Genomic DNA, 14,755 nt, shown 5'->3' with positions numbered 1-14,755 from the left:
CCTTCTTCCTGATGTTGCTGTCATTCGGAACCGCTACATCGATCACTACGGCCGTCTTCTTCTGTTTGTCTACCACCACTATGTCCGGTTGGTTAGCCATCACCATTTTGTCCGTCTGTATCTGGAAGTCCCACAGGATCTTAGCTCCTGTGGGAGCTATATATATATATGTACACTAATATATTCTCAAAAATATCAATTCATCTTTTTTTATTTTACATTATCTACTTCTCTGAGTGCTGTTGCTCTCACGTGTACATCTAGGTCTGAAACGGAACAATAGATAAGACGGTGAACTTCTATTCTTTGACAAAAGGTGAACCAGTTTGACCCAAATTAAACTTTTGAAGCTAATTTATAAAATCGCAATTACTGGACAATTCGGTGTCAGTTGTCCACTTGCAATTGGACAACTGACACTCAATCAACCGTCATCTGAACATTACCTGCAACCTAATGCAGAGCTCGAGACACGATGAATGTTTTCTAAACCTCGGATCATCATGAATAGACGAGTTTTAACTAACATGCTCACTGCAATTCCTCAATCACCATTTAAGCTCTGTCCTTCGTTGGTGACTTTTCTTGCCGACTCCATTGGTGGCGTGGCAGCCGGCCGGCCACTCTTTTGATTTATTGAACTGAGTGGGAAGCTGTGAAGCTTACTTTGTGACAGCTCAGAACCTTTAAAATTTAAGATGTCATTGAACTGATGAATGGAGAGAGGATAGGCTGTGCCTGCCCACTGCCATCATATGTCACTGTCCAAAGTGATGAGGGACCCTGCCTGTCGCCCTGTTACACCGACCAAAAGCCTCCAGTGGGGAATCTTTCTTTACTGAGCTGAATCAATCAGAAATCAAATTTTCTGCAGAATATGTGCCTATGGGTGCTGTACTTTATTAGACTCTGTGCAACTTCATAAAGGCTTGGACAAATGTTTGCCTGCAGTTAATAAGAGATCCATGCCTTAAAAACACATGGGACACTACGATGAATGCATTGGTCTCCTTTATATTTTTATGAATGTCTCTCAAAAATATGGAGTCCAAGTGCTGATTGTAGGACAGAATAAACCTACAGTTTAAGAGGTTAAACATGTAAAGTCTTGTGATCAATAATTCATAATTGAAAAACAGCAAAGCACACTGCTTTGTTTAAATAACAAAAAACCTTTAATAAATGGTGGGAGTGCTCATCACTATCAACACACAGGCTTCACCGGAGCACATAAAACAACAGACAGAAAGGAGAAAACTGATAAGGGCTCGTCAAGGCTGCTGCCAGCTGCCAATGATTATTTTCTCAGGTGTGGTTAGGAACAGGTTTGTACACAATTGTGCTGTGATGCATTTCTAGGATGAGCACCCGCAAATTAACAACAGAATATCCCACATAACCATACAAACCTGCTTGTAAAAGAAAAATATTTACAGGTAAAGTGTGAAACAGCTAAACTAATGGTCCACAGCTTTAAGATCAGACATGTTATTTAGAATAGAATAGAATCGAATTCAACTTTATTGTCATTGCACATGCAAAGGTACAGGGCAACGAAATGCAGTTTTTACTGCAGTTCCTCCCATCTTAAGATATTTCGATGATTTGTATGCTTTCAATGAGTCTGGGTTATGCATGGGGTATGTATGGCATTTGTGTGCTCAGCTTTTCTCTCAGTTAGTTGTATATTTTGTATATTTTTTAGGAATATAGGTATTATGTATGTACTACAGGAGTTGTATCGTGTTGAAATATTTGTTTTCATTCTTGAAAATATGTTTGTTGCATCGTGTCAGAGAAACTTTGACAAAGGAGGTGATAAAGCAATGAACCTTGGATAGATAGGTAATAGATTTAATCAGTACAAAACTTTACTTTGTAGTATGATTATCCATCTGTCCATCCGTCCACTCGCAGTGACCTCTATCCCAAATATGAATGACAAACAGTTACAGAGATTTCAGTTTGAGTTCAATTTAATCACAACATCAACGTCCAGTATAACCAGACTCAGGGATGGGCAGCCATCTGCTGCGACTGACTGGGGATGAGGCAAGGAAGACAGGACAAAAGACACACTGTGGAAGAGAGATTAATAACTACTGATGGACTGCAAACATACTGATAGTGAAAAGAGGTGAGTGAAGGAAACACTGTAAATAGAATAGAGACTAATGAAGCAACGCGCTAGGCCAGAGGCTGCAGTTTAGGAAAGGCCTCATTGAGGATCAGCATTGGCTCTTGGGCCCTGCCCACCTGCCACTCCACCACTCATGAGCAGAGTACTCAGTGAGTGGTTTTCAATGTATTTCAAATGAAGTTTGATGATGCTGCAGGAGAGGAGATCAGAAGTTAACCGTAGACAGTGAGATGGATGCATTTGATGCTGAAGGCTTGTAATGAGCAGCGACAGCTGAGTGTAGAAGCGGAACGTGAGAAACCGGTGCATAATTTAGATAAAAATTGATGCAGATGTGATAAGGTTTACAGTAAGCATTTTAATTTACAGGAATAGAGGGGTACGGGAGACAAAGCAACAATGAACATTTGGAAAAGCTGGTTGAAACTCGAACTGAACTGAAGTTCTAAATTTAGCCACAAAGTTGGCTTCAGCCTCAGATGGTTATATCGACCAAGGCTAGTTTGTCTGCATAGAACATGGATCACTCAACTGATTGCATCAAGTTTCTGTGAGTAAGAACTCGGTGGTACCTGCCATGGCACGAGGAACTTGGAAGATGATAACTGTCAACGTCCCATATAGCATTTTTGTTATTAGATATTCAGTATGAGGCTTTGTAAGGGTGTCAGCAGAGATTAACCTATTGATACTTGGTGTACAGGGGCTTACAGTATAGACTACAGGATTTTGTGGCTGCTGTAGTGGAAAGCAGGATCAGTTGTACTGTAGAAGGGAGAAGTGGACGTCGGTGGTTCAAAGATGTAGCATCCAGTTTTCGTAGCTACAATAAAAATGAAATTAGCAGTATTTGCAGCAGCTTGTACTGAGAAGCTTGATAAGGAGGGAAGCTGAACTGTTAACTCATCACTAACCGAAGATTGCTAACATGTAAAAGTCATTTAGGGACAGTGACAGTGTGAAACATTTCTGTAAAGGAGGATAAAAGAAAAGAAAAGTATCATCTCTGTGCTACAGATAAGAGGAAAACCCTTTTGAAAATGCAGCTGTTGTCACGTTTCTCGATGGTTTCTGGCCAAAATGATACGATTCCTTAAAACGGTCTGAAATTAGAACAAATGGGTTTGTGGTGCAAGTGGACATTTATAGACATATGATGGGAAGGGAAAGGTTCAGCTCTCGAAATTCAAATAAATGATGTCTGGTAATTGTTTTTCTTCAAGGCTATTGTTTACCGTGTGTTGTGCTGGGGATGTGTTTGCTTACATAGCTTTTATACTAAGATGGATGCAGCTACAGCGACATCACTCACTGGTTAGATGGCCCTATTTTGAAGCCTCAGTTTCAGCATTTTGATTGCTGTATTAGTATTTTTAGAAAGAAATGCCTTGAGGTGGATCACAACAAAGAAATTGAGTATACTGCACATTTAAGCAGTAGCAACTTCTCAATTGCAAGCTATAGCCACACCTTAAAGCATCACCTGCTTCGTTGCCCATTTTAACCTCCTAGAACATGGCGTCTACAAGAGCCTGATATCCACTTACCAGGACATTATACAGCCACTGTGGAGCTCATTTTCCTCAGAAACAAAAATCAGCTACAAAACAAAACTGGTAATTCTTTGTTTTTATATTCATCAGGTCTCAATCAGCCCAAATAGCACAGAGAAATTGAAAATGTATGCCATGAACAAGTTCGGATCTTGGGAGGTTAAATAAGATTGGAGGACAATTTATAAGTTAAGCTCATCAGACTTGGTGTTAAAATCCATAAGAACAATTATCCTAGTGTCTTGTGCTTTGGGTGGGGGAGGGGTAAAAACTTCTTTGGGGTAATCAGGTTGGAACCCCCCTTCATTAGTTCTATAGATAGGCCCTCAACATCTCCAGAAAGGCAATAAGACAGACTTAACACCAGGCTTGTACTTCATCCAGCTGATCTTTGTTCGCTTCATAATTTTTATGGACAGAATTTCTAGGAGGGATGGAGGGTTCCATATTGTTAATATCACAGCTTGTTTATGATGATGTCGTCCTGGTAGCTTCAAGTTCCACTAGGACTGTTTCCAGTCGATTGAAAATTGGTCGACATGAGGGCATTTCCAAGTCTGAAAGCATGGGTCTCAGCCGGAAAAGGGTGGCGTGTAGTTTACCAGTGGGGGGACTTAAGGTATTGCAATGTTCGTTCATGCGTGAGAGAAAAGTCCAGTGGTTGATTGACAGATGGATTAGTAAAGCATCTTCAGTAATGTGGACACTGTACCAGTAATGTTGTTGTTAAGAAACAACTGACATGAAGGCAAAGCTATTTATTGACTTGGCGATCTACATTTCTACCATCATTTAAAGCAACTGTGGGTAATGGTTGAAAGAATAAGATTAGTATGCAAAAAGAGCAACATGTTTTAGTTAATCCGAATTTTTACAAGTTGATGGCCAGTATTTGAAGTCAGCGTATAATGCAGCTGCATTTAGTATAAATGGGAAAATACATTTGCCTGTTCATAAACTATTTGAAGATATCCATTCAGATGATGCTGAAATTTTGTAACTTTCTCTTTAAAACAGCTGCAGCAATGAAAAATCCATTACCGTTTATTACCAAACCTATCTTCAGTGTTAAATGTTAAATTTATAAAATAGAGAATCTTCTTTGTACAATCTTTGGCTCTAATGTGCCTGGACATTTATAGTTTGTATTTAATGAGATAATGCCAATATCATTTAAACCACAAATTTGTAATGGAAAAAATAACATTCTCAGTCAAAATCATCAAAATAAGAAAACATCAGAGGTTTCAGGGTGACATCAGCCATTTATATGAACTAATTACTCAGAAGTTTTCAAAACAAGTAAAAGAAAAAAGAAGAAAACAATGAAAGAATAAGATTGTGGATACAAGCAGAGATGAGCTTCCACTCCTGTGAAGGCTGGCAGCTGACGTCAGCCTCACTATATCTGAGAACAGTGCTCTGATGAAAATGCTACGTTGAAAAACTAAGAGCCAAGTGTGTTTATTAAAAGTATTTTAATTTTTGCAAAGCAGTGTGTCGGCATTGTTTCTATTTCTTGCTCATAGTGTGTGTCCTTGGATGCACGTGTTTTAATATCTGCATTTGTAAAGTGGTGCTCCCCAGCTAACTCGTTTGCATTTATTCTGTTCGTGAAGAGGCAAATAAGTGAAATCCAATGAATCACACCAACTTTAAATTAGATGATGAAGGTAGCCTGCCTACCTGGTGACATAGAGCTTCCCCTGCAATGCTGACAAAATACATTTGCAGCAGGTGACAAATGTGTATATTTTTTATCAGAGTAATTACAGATTTGCTGTGATAAAAGACAACAAGTGGGAACATTAGCATAGCCCTCAAATGGGGCTACCGACTCACAGAGCTGCATGAAAATAATAATGCACAGGCCCAGCAAAGGTGCTGTTTCTACAACATCAATCAATAGAGACTTGGAAAATGCACCAGGGTTATTAATCGTTTGCTCGAGCACAAGAAAATGTAATTAGTACATTAAAATTGGGCCACTGACTCCATGCTATGATCCTGTATGCCAGCTGAGCTATATATCATTCCATGCATTTGTGGAAATTCCAATGACAGATGTAAGGGTTTGGAGAAAAGTTTGTATGTCCAACATTGATTTTTAGGACTAAAACCTCCCAAAGATCTTCAAGTACTTACTCATCAAGCGGAAGTTGGCCACATTATATACATTATTATATTAAAAAATTCCCCTTTCACTCCTGTGGCTGGTCTTTATCCTTCAAGCTCAGGTCTTCTACCAGAGCGTGAGGGTCCTACACAGTATTGTTGCTGTTCCTAGGACTGTGCTCTTCTGGACAGAGATCTCAGATGTCTGAGATCTAGGAGGCAGAGGTCTACCACACCAGGCATGACCCCAGGTGCAGGCTGTGTAAAGATGCCCCTGAGATAATCCAGCACATAACAGCAGGGTGCAAGATACTAGAAGGCAGGGCATACATGGAACGCCTGTGCCGAGTATAATACAGATGTTGCTGGAAGTCAAAATCGTTGACCCCCCCTTAGGATGGTCAAGATTGACCGAGCTAAGATCCTGTGGGAATTCCAGATAGTAGTGGTTGAGAAGGAGAGGAAGAAGGCTGTAGTGATAGATGTAGCTATACTGAATGAACATGGAACACGACAAGCTCAGGCTGAGAGAAGAACTCGAAAAGATGTGGAGGGTGAAGGTAACAGCCGTCCCAGTGGAAATCGCAGCATTCAATGAAGTGACTCCAAAGATAGGAACAACATCCGAGACCTCTGCCCAGAAGAGCTAAGATACTGTGCAGGTCCATCAAGCTTCCAGGCTTCTGGAAGAGGACCTGAGCTTGAAAGACAAATACTGCCTGCAGAGGCAAGAGGGGAATTATATGTGTGTGTTATTTGCATAAATGCTTCATTTTCAGATCTATACCTCTTATTAGTAACACGAGAAGGGAATAGAGAGGCCTCGGTGTGTGATAAAATGCTAGCTTGAATGGTTGGTCATTGATGATGATAGCATTTCAGTGGTATGGCAGCCCATCTACCGATAATGCCCCAGGCTAACCTCCACCCTGAAATTTACCAGTCGTGTCTAAAAAGCACTCATCATCTCTTGTGATTAGGATCCAGATGAATGGAGAAACATGTTCATCTTGCTAAAAGACTTGTTTCCCCCCCTTTCTCTCATATCTCTGCAGCTGTACAGCTCGGTAGACTTCGGAAGAAAATGGCAGCTCATCCACGAACACGTCACGCCAAACAGATTCTACTGGTGAGTCACTCATTCTCACATCTCCACTTTTCCCCCTTTTTATTCTGCTCCATTCCTCTTCCCCAAAGTTTTGTTTGCTCAGGAATGCAGAAAGTGTTGCTCGTGTTTGGGGCGACTGAGCAAGTGATATTGATGGCTTAGAACAAGCTATGTGACTGACTGGTGATGCTGCTAAAATTCTGCACATTTTCTATCCCTTGATACAATCAGGCAGAGATTAATCTCCTTCTTCAGAATGCGCTTTGCATTCAACGTCCGAGGGCATGTCGCATTCCACTTCATTTCTCACACTCACACCCTGTTCATATCAGGCGTCCTGCAAGACCAAATTATTATTTTTACATTTGCAGTAGAAGGAAGAGGGGTGAATCTCTACAGATACATACATGCAGATACATGAGCTATGACTAATAATGGATCCAGGACGTTCCTGTCGCTTCCTATCCAGTCATGTCTGCTGCTCACTCCCCCTGCAGTGTACCTACTATGTCTGAAAGTGCACACTCATCACAAACGTAGGGCCGAATATATTCCAGCTCAGTGCTCGCTGCCCCACTCTGATGTGACTGGGGTGTGCCTGGGATTGCTTTTGGCTATATGCACCATAACTTGCATAAATCTAGAGCTTTCTTTGCCATTGTGGCATAAGCCTAAATAGTGTGCACAATCCGTTGTAGAGTTTGCCCTTCACTGCCAAAGTCCCCTCAAGGACATTTATACACTGGATGAGCCTTTAGCAATGGCTAGGCAGTCCTCCAGTTGGCCGTATTTAGACAATGGCCTCATCAGCCTCCAGGGGCTATGAAATACCACCACAATGGGAGCGCTGTATCCATCTAGTCTAATCCACCAGCAGTGAAATGAACAAGAAAGCACGATTATTCTCTGAGATACAGACATGGTCAGAGAGTGTAGTGGCCTTGTACCATTCAGTCGAAGATAAGGAGATTGTATTTCTTTGCATTGTTGTATTTTGCTGAAATGGGATTTGGGCTTTACTCTGTTCTCCTTACTATGTCTAAGATCTGAGATTTTATTGGGGGGTTGTACTCATACAGAGCCAATAGTAGGCAAAAATGTTTGGTGGAGAACGTTTAAATACGTGTTCATTTACTTGTGTATATGCTAACTTGTGACCATGTTTAAAAGGAACAACTATCATTGCAAAATATATACAGAACAGAAAATGCACAATAGCTTCACTTCTAATTAATCAGTAACAGAAGTAGCTTCTCCTTTACATCCCTTTCTTTTTTGTTATGCTTATAAAAACTCCTTAGATTCTGCTTTTTCATTCTCTCCCAGGTCTGTCACAGGCCTAGACAAGGAGCCAGATCTGATCCACATGGAAGCTCACACACCAGATGGAAGTAGGTGTCTTACACACAAAGACGAGTAATGAGCAGGTGTCTATAGGCATGAATTCCTCTTTGTGAAAAGAAGTCGGCCCCAAGGAAACGGCATTGGCTCACCCCACCAATGAACCCAGCGTATGAGTCTTGATGAATATGGCTTCTTTTATTTTCACTCTCATTCAGTGAATGTCGTCTCCGTAACTCTGAAAGGCCACAACATCAAGGTCGTCTATACTGTAGCCAACATAAGTGAACTGTGTGATGTCACTGCAAAAACCAAGAATTGCTTTTTTCCTCCTCTTGGTGTCGTATGATTGACAGATGGAGATGCTCGTTTATGGCGTCTACACAATGAAAATAAATCAGGTGCTACACAGTGAGGCAAATTATTCAGAGAGACTCTGCATTCTGCAAATAAGATAAAAAAATCATTTGATCTAATTGGGAAGGAAATGGTTAGCTACAAAGACACTTTTAACTCATCACTTGATACAAAATCTTGCTACAGCTGTTGTTCTGTATATATGGACTAGCAGAATACATAATGCTAATCCTGCATTTCCTCCTATGTGACAGATGTGCAGTATGTCACGTGCAGAGCTCAGATGTGCACAGAAGCTAACAGGAACTACCCGTTCCCAGGTTACATTGACATCAGCTCTTTGGTGGTTCAAGATGACTACATATTCATTCAGGTAGGGCTTTGTACACTCTGTCCCATCACTATCTGATGCATGATTAATTATGCATGTTTAAAGATGTGCAAGATACGGTATATCTCCTATATTGAGAAGCACACTCAGCTTTTTGCATAAACTGCAAGTGTGGATTTGAATGGCTTTTAGATAAATGGCCATTAAGGGCAGAGTGACTTTAGGAACTTTCGCGCTACAGCCGGCCTCAAATAGTTTTTGATCTGTTGAAATGTATTTAAAATATTGCTAAATTCAGGTGTTTCTTTCCTGTCATACTATTTCTGGTATGAGTTTTTTTTTTTTTTTTTTTTGCAAATGATTTCACTTGGCAGGAATAAAATATGTAAAAATCATTTTATGTTAACCTCAACTGAACATTTGTGCTTTGTTTTCCTGTGTGAGCAGTTTTAATATTCATCCTAGCCACAGAATGGTGTGTCATATTAATCACGATTTGTGTAACAGAAAAATCTGAAATGGTAATGTCCTGAATCCCAAGTAACACAGATGCAATTTATGGGTTGTATTTTAATTTCCTCTCCAGCATGAATATTATTTACTTTGACATTGTGCAAATGAGGTTTCATACATTTAAAAGTCAACAGGAAACGTTGGGATAATTACACACCTAGTCCATGGCAATGCCAGTTTTATTCAGATTTTCCTCAAAAAAACTGCAGTGGTATCTGATATGTGCTAAAAATGTTTTAGGTAGAAGGAAAAAGATGGATCTGGTTTTGGTTTCTCATTATCGGTTTGTCTTTTTAAAAATCGATGTTGATGAGACGGTGGCTACAAGTCTTGCAAACATCAGATCATAGCTGCATCTTCTTAAACCACCTGCAAAAAACATCATGATTTCCCAGTTTCACAGCAACAACTACAGCAGATGGCACCTGTGCTCAACACTGCCAAAACAAACTAGTTCCCAAGTCCTCCAAAGACCCTGACCCCTTTCATCTCTTCACATCCAACAGAAGCATCACATAGACTTAAACCAGCCTCAGAAATTGAGTCATCCCACTAGATGTATTTTATAATCGTAGCTGGATGTTCTGAATACCATTTTAAGTTAATATTATTAATTTATAATCATGGTTTTGAGGTGCAGTAGTTGTAAATTCTCTTGCTGTTTGATCCTGCTAAATGTTTTATTCAGTAGAGAATGGGTGGGTTCAGAAACTCAGCTTGATTCACCTGCAGGCAAGTCCTTCCTCCAGAACCTTTTCTGTCCTTGGCAGCACATTAGACAAAGAAATAGAGTGGTTCTCCAAAGATCCTTCAATCCTGTTTGACCTCTCTGAAGTCTTTCAAATAAACTCACAAGCACTCAACCAGAACCACCCCTTCAATTCAAGCACCTCCACATTTTAGCACGTATGCGTCACAGATGAAAGATCCTGAAAGGGATGGGAAAAAAATCCATCATACCAATTCCTCTTAAAGTTCAAACTGCCTCTGGTTACCCAGCCATCGATCTCCTGCTCCTTCACTCGATTGCATGTGGGACTGTTCTACAGCTCTCGCTGCTAGGCTGCTATATTTCCTCTCAGTGCTCAGTGTTTTCTCTCTGCTGGACCACTCGCAACGCTTGCAAGATCGGTAAAAGAATCGCCTCTGTCGTACAACATTAATGCTGACTTCACTTCTCTTTAGTCGAGAACCACAAGCTCTGATTTGAAGGTTTTCCTCTAATGAATTTCATAGTGTTATTGACAGGGAAGAAAAGTAGGTTATGAACCTGCAGTCTCACTTTGCTGGGTGCTTCTCTATTTGTACAAAGTGCTTCTGTCTTCTGTGGTCTTGCGCCTAATGACAATTCTCCATCACCCACATTCCCGTGTTTCCTTGCTGCATAAGCTAACAGCTTAGAGTGTTTGCAAAGAGTCTAGACCATTAGGATGTGTTTTTTTCTTTCCTAGACAGCAGATGAGGCTCAGTTAGGTAACTTAAAGATTTCTCTTGACAAAGAATAATGAGACTATTGATTCTCCTACGAGATATTTACCAAAGTCCACTTTGAAACCACCAGTGCATTGACACCTGGGCTGCATCTTCTGAATCCAAGCCAGGAGGTTGCTATAAATGGAAAGAAAAGACTGCTGGGTAGCCACAATATCCAGCTTTGCCACGAAAATAAGCAGGTGGAAAAGCCAGAAATTGATGTGTACTTTTTCCCAAACTTTAATTGTTTAGACAAATATGGTACGATGTCAGTTATGAGGTGACACATAAGGCCTTCTCCCCTGCATTTGTTTATCAGCAGCAAATCTGAAAGTCAGAGAGAACTGCTACGTGGAAAAAGCAAAGTATCCTGAGACTCAAAGCTTCGAGGAGTATAGAAGGACGTGTATCACGTATTATACCGTGAGGACAAAAGTCTCATTTAATCTTATAAGAGAAAAAAAAATACCTTTTACCAGATTTGGATAGTTGCTCATTTTTAATCAGTTGTTATTGGGCCTAAATGTGCGCTTAGTTTGCTTGTTTCCTCGTCAAAGTGTGCTCACAGCAGGTAGCCCATTTCACAGTTTTACGCCGGATCCGCTTCCTGGCACGACTCCAAAGGGGATTTGTGGTTCTGGATGGAACTGAAGCAACAACTTTTCACTTGGCAAATGAATGTGAAACTACTATATGGAGCCACTGTTACTGGGCTGTAAGATACAAATACAACTACAGAAATATCAAATGTTCACACATAAAGGCTTCCAGTTTCACTTCTAACCACCAAACACATTAAAACATTTATGTGTACATCAGATCCATAAGCACTGGGACTTATGAAACCATGAAGATCTGATTGAAACGTAAGTTTCAGCTTCAATTCAAGGTGTGTAACCGCGCAGCCAACAGAAAACTGGACCAGTACCAGCTTTTTGTAAAGGCGGTCCTTTGTTTTGCTCTCCACATGGACTGACTGCCTGAATACAACCACAGCGTTCTCAATCAACTGGACAAACTACACGTGAAAACCAGAAAGTTTCTGGTACCAAAATCTTGTCAGACGGTGAAGTATGAGGACGAAAATCACAAGGCTGGTGACAATGTGGAAACACGGTTAATAATAGTCACGAGTGCGCTACAGGTGATAGATTCGGGTGCACTGTCATACTGCCGATCACATGGGTGTGGAAAACGTCTCATCGTGCATTAGATGTGTACAAGCATCTAGACTCGTTTTGAGCTGCACACCTGCACCCTCCAAACTATACTTCACACTATATAAAATGATGCATAATAGCCAGAAACGCTGCATACCACGTGTAATGTATTTAATTAATAGAGTATTATATGTTCTAGGTTCCTACATCAGGGCGAGCCACATATTATGTGTCCTACAAGAGAGAGCCGTTTATACAAATCAAGCTGCCCAAATATTCCCTGCCTAAGGTAAGCTGCAGTGCCTTTACTTGATGATGATGATGACACACAGACATGCTTTTAACCTATGACACACCCATCAGCTCACCAGTGACTTGTTCAGGGTCAGGGTTTGGATCACATCTTTCCATTTCTCTGGAGCTTCCATTCACTGGTAAAACCAAACAAAGGTATAATATAATGTAAGACATTTCATTTATATAAGGTTCTTCTAAACAGCTTCTATTTTCTGATATAATATAGAAAAAGTCAGGTCACTGCCCATTTCCATTCATACTTATATAACTTACTCCATATTAAGAATAAGGCCCATTCTTTACAGTATGTCATCAACCATTTATATTCACACCTCAGCATTGATCTCATGACCAGTCCCATGGGGTCAGCATGTTCTAATCCGTCCTGCCTCCGGTCATAACTCTTCTTAATCTGTCCCCCCGCTCTCTTGATAGGATTTACACATCGTCAGCACTGACGAGAAGCAGGTATTTGCTGCAGTGCAGGAATGGAACCAGAATGACACCTACAACCTCTACCTGTCTGACACCAGAGGGATCTACTTCACCTTGGCCATGGAAAATGTCAAGACCACCAGGGGCATTGGAGGGAACCAGATGCTAGACCTATACGAGGTAGACGCCTGATGAAATTAGTCACCCTGTGTGGATTCTGAAATAATGAATTCATGGGAAATTACAGAGATTAGTATTATTTTCACTCATTAGATCTGCGATATGGTAAACAGATACAGGTAGATGTGTGTGTCAACATTATTGGAGAAGAGCTGTTTCACAGCAAAAACAAAATCACAATCAACAAAAGGTGTGAAATACAGGTTACTGTGTCCACGGACAGCATGAGTGAACGAGGTGCTGAGCAGAGCTGAACTGTGACTGAGCATTTAGAATAGTCTGGGCTTTTGACTATGGATTAGGGATTGTTTGGATAATAATTGGTAATAATTGGTAGTGTTTGTTCACAGACACTGACAGAAATGAAGGGAAAGTATGATAGACGCGCTTTAAATATATGGATTTTAACCAAATATTTGACAGTGTGGTACACAGAGGCTTTTTCTTTCAGCTGTTGTTGAAGTCTTCAGCATTTTTTTAAACATTAACTCAATGTGAGGTATTGCTATTGGATATCAGCTCACACTGTGAAAACAATATGACTTTAGTGTTGTGTAAATTAAGAAGTCCAGAATCCTCCTATCAAACACGCCTCTAACGCATCAGCAATAACTGCTATTAGCAGCCAGATCGTTGTGGTTAGTTTCGTCGTCAACAGTAACTCAGCAGCACCGGAATTAGACTTCTAACATCAAGATCAATCAATCAATATGGAGTAATGACAGTGAGAAAAAGCGCTGTTGGCAGCTATTGAATTGCTCTGGTGAAAAGTGACATGGACACTGTTAGAGTGAATTGTTTTTGTCATTTTTATGTTTACCATTTGTACATGGTTTTAAGGAATAGGGGGGGGGGGGGTAGTGTTTTTAATCACAGGAACATCCTTGTGAAGGTCTGTTTGATGTTGGTAAACCTCCTCCCCTTTGTATGGCTTCACTGTGTTATCTGGGGTGAACCATCTAGGGTGTGGGGGAGACTACCCTCTTTATGACCAAGGATGTTCCTCCTGCTTTTATGCTATAGGACCCTTTGGTCAGCAGGAGGTCTGACACACACACACACACACACACATTCTTACATAGATACAGTAGTTCACACATATACATACAATGCCTTGTCTTGGAACCAAGGGGGCGTGGCTTTGTTCTGACGTGTTTTGTGTGAACTGTCTCTCAATAAAAGGCAGCAGGAGGAGGTCAGATCTGGAGGTCATTTTCGTGGTGGACACAGACGAGGCCTCCCTTGCGCAAATAATCGATCGATCGACTGTCTTGTTTTCTTCATGATGAATAAGTCTCTAGAATTAGCGGGGCTTGTGGAAACACAGACCCAACAGCCACCAGCAGAAAGTAGCCTTTAAAAAAGCAGTAATCCTTAAGCAGGAACTTAATAAAAAGTACCTGGCAGGTGACTGGATGAATAATCGCTAATATCGATGTCTCAGCCCATCATATCAGCCAGTTGAGCCATTCGACCCGGAGAGGAGGTCAACTCTTCGGTACAAACAGAAGGGATTTGGAAACTTTGGCTGCGCTTTGGCTTTTTTCTTTTTCCTGCTGCTTACTTAGAGCTATTTTACATATTTTATTCATTGTGCATTTATTATCACTGCTATCAACACAAAATAACAAAGGCTTTTTAATAAGGTACACTCCATTCACAGATTTTAGCTCACTTCAGTCTTTGGCTTTGTGTGTGTGTGTGTGTGTGTGTGTGTGTGTGTGTGTGTGTGTGTGTGTGTGTGTGTGTGTG

The 14,755-nt window shown here is 40.7% G+C and overlaps 1 protein-coding gene across 1 annotated transcript in view; it reads left to right on the top strand.

Annotated features, from left to right (window-relative positions):
* Window positions 1-14,755, top strand: part of sorcs3a (sortilin related VPS10 domain containing receptor 3a) — a 251,886-nt gene that overhangs the window by 173,969 nt on the left and 63,162 nt on the right. The window contains exons 5-9 of the mRNA XM_005750127.1: window positions 6,864-6,937; window positions 8,243-8,307; window positions 8,869-8,987; window positions 12,291-12,380; window positions 12,824-13,003. Coding sequence (XP_005750184.1) covers window positions 6,864-6,937; window positions 8,243-8,307; window positions 8,869-8,987; window positions 12,291-12,380; window positions 12,824-13,003 — 528 coding nt within the window. The remainder of the gene's footprint in view (window positions 1-6,863; window positions 6,938-8,242; window positions 8,308-8,868; window positions 8,988-12,290; window positions 12,381-12,823; window positions 13,004-14,755) is intronic.

This window comes from Pundamilia nyererei, unplaced genomic scaffold (assembly GCF_000239375.1).
Source record: "Pundamilia nyererei isolate P.nyererei 1_Seehausen unplaced genomic scaffold, PunNye1.0 scaffold00263, whole genome shotgun sequence".
Lineage (NCBI taxonomy): Eukaryota > Metazoa > Chordata > Actinopteri > Cichliformes > Cichlidae > Pundamilia > Pundamilia nyererei.
The sequence above is the reverse complement of the archived record's forward strand: the minus strand, read 5'-3'. Positions and strand labels throughout refer to the sequence as shown.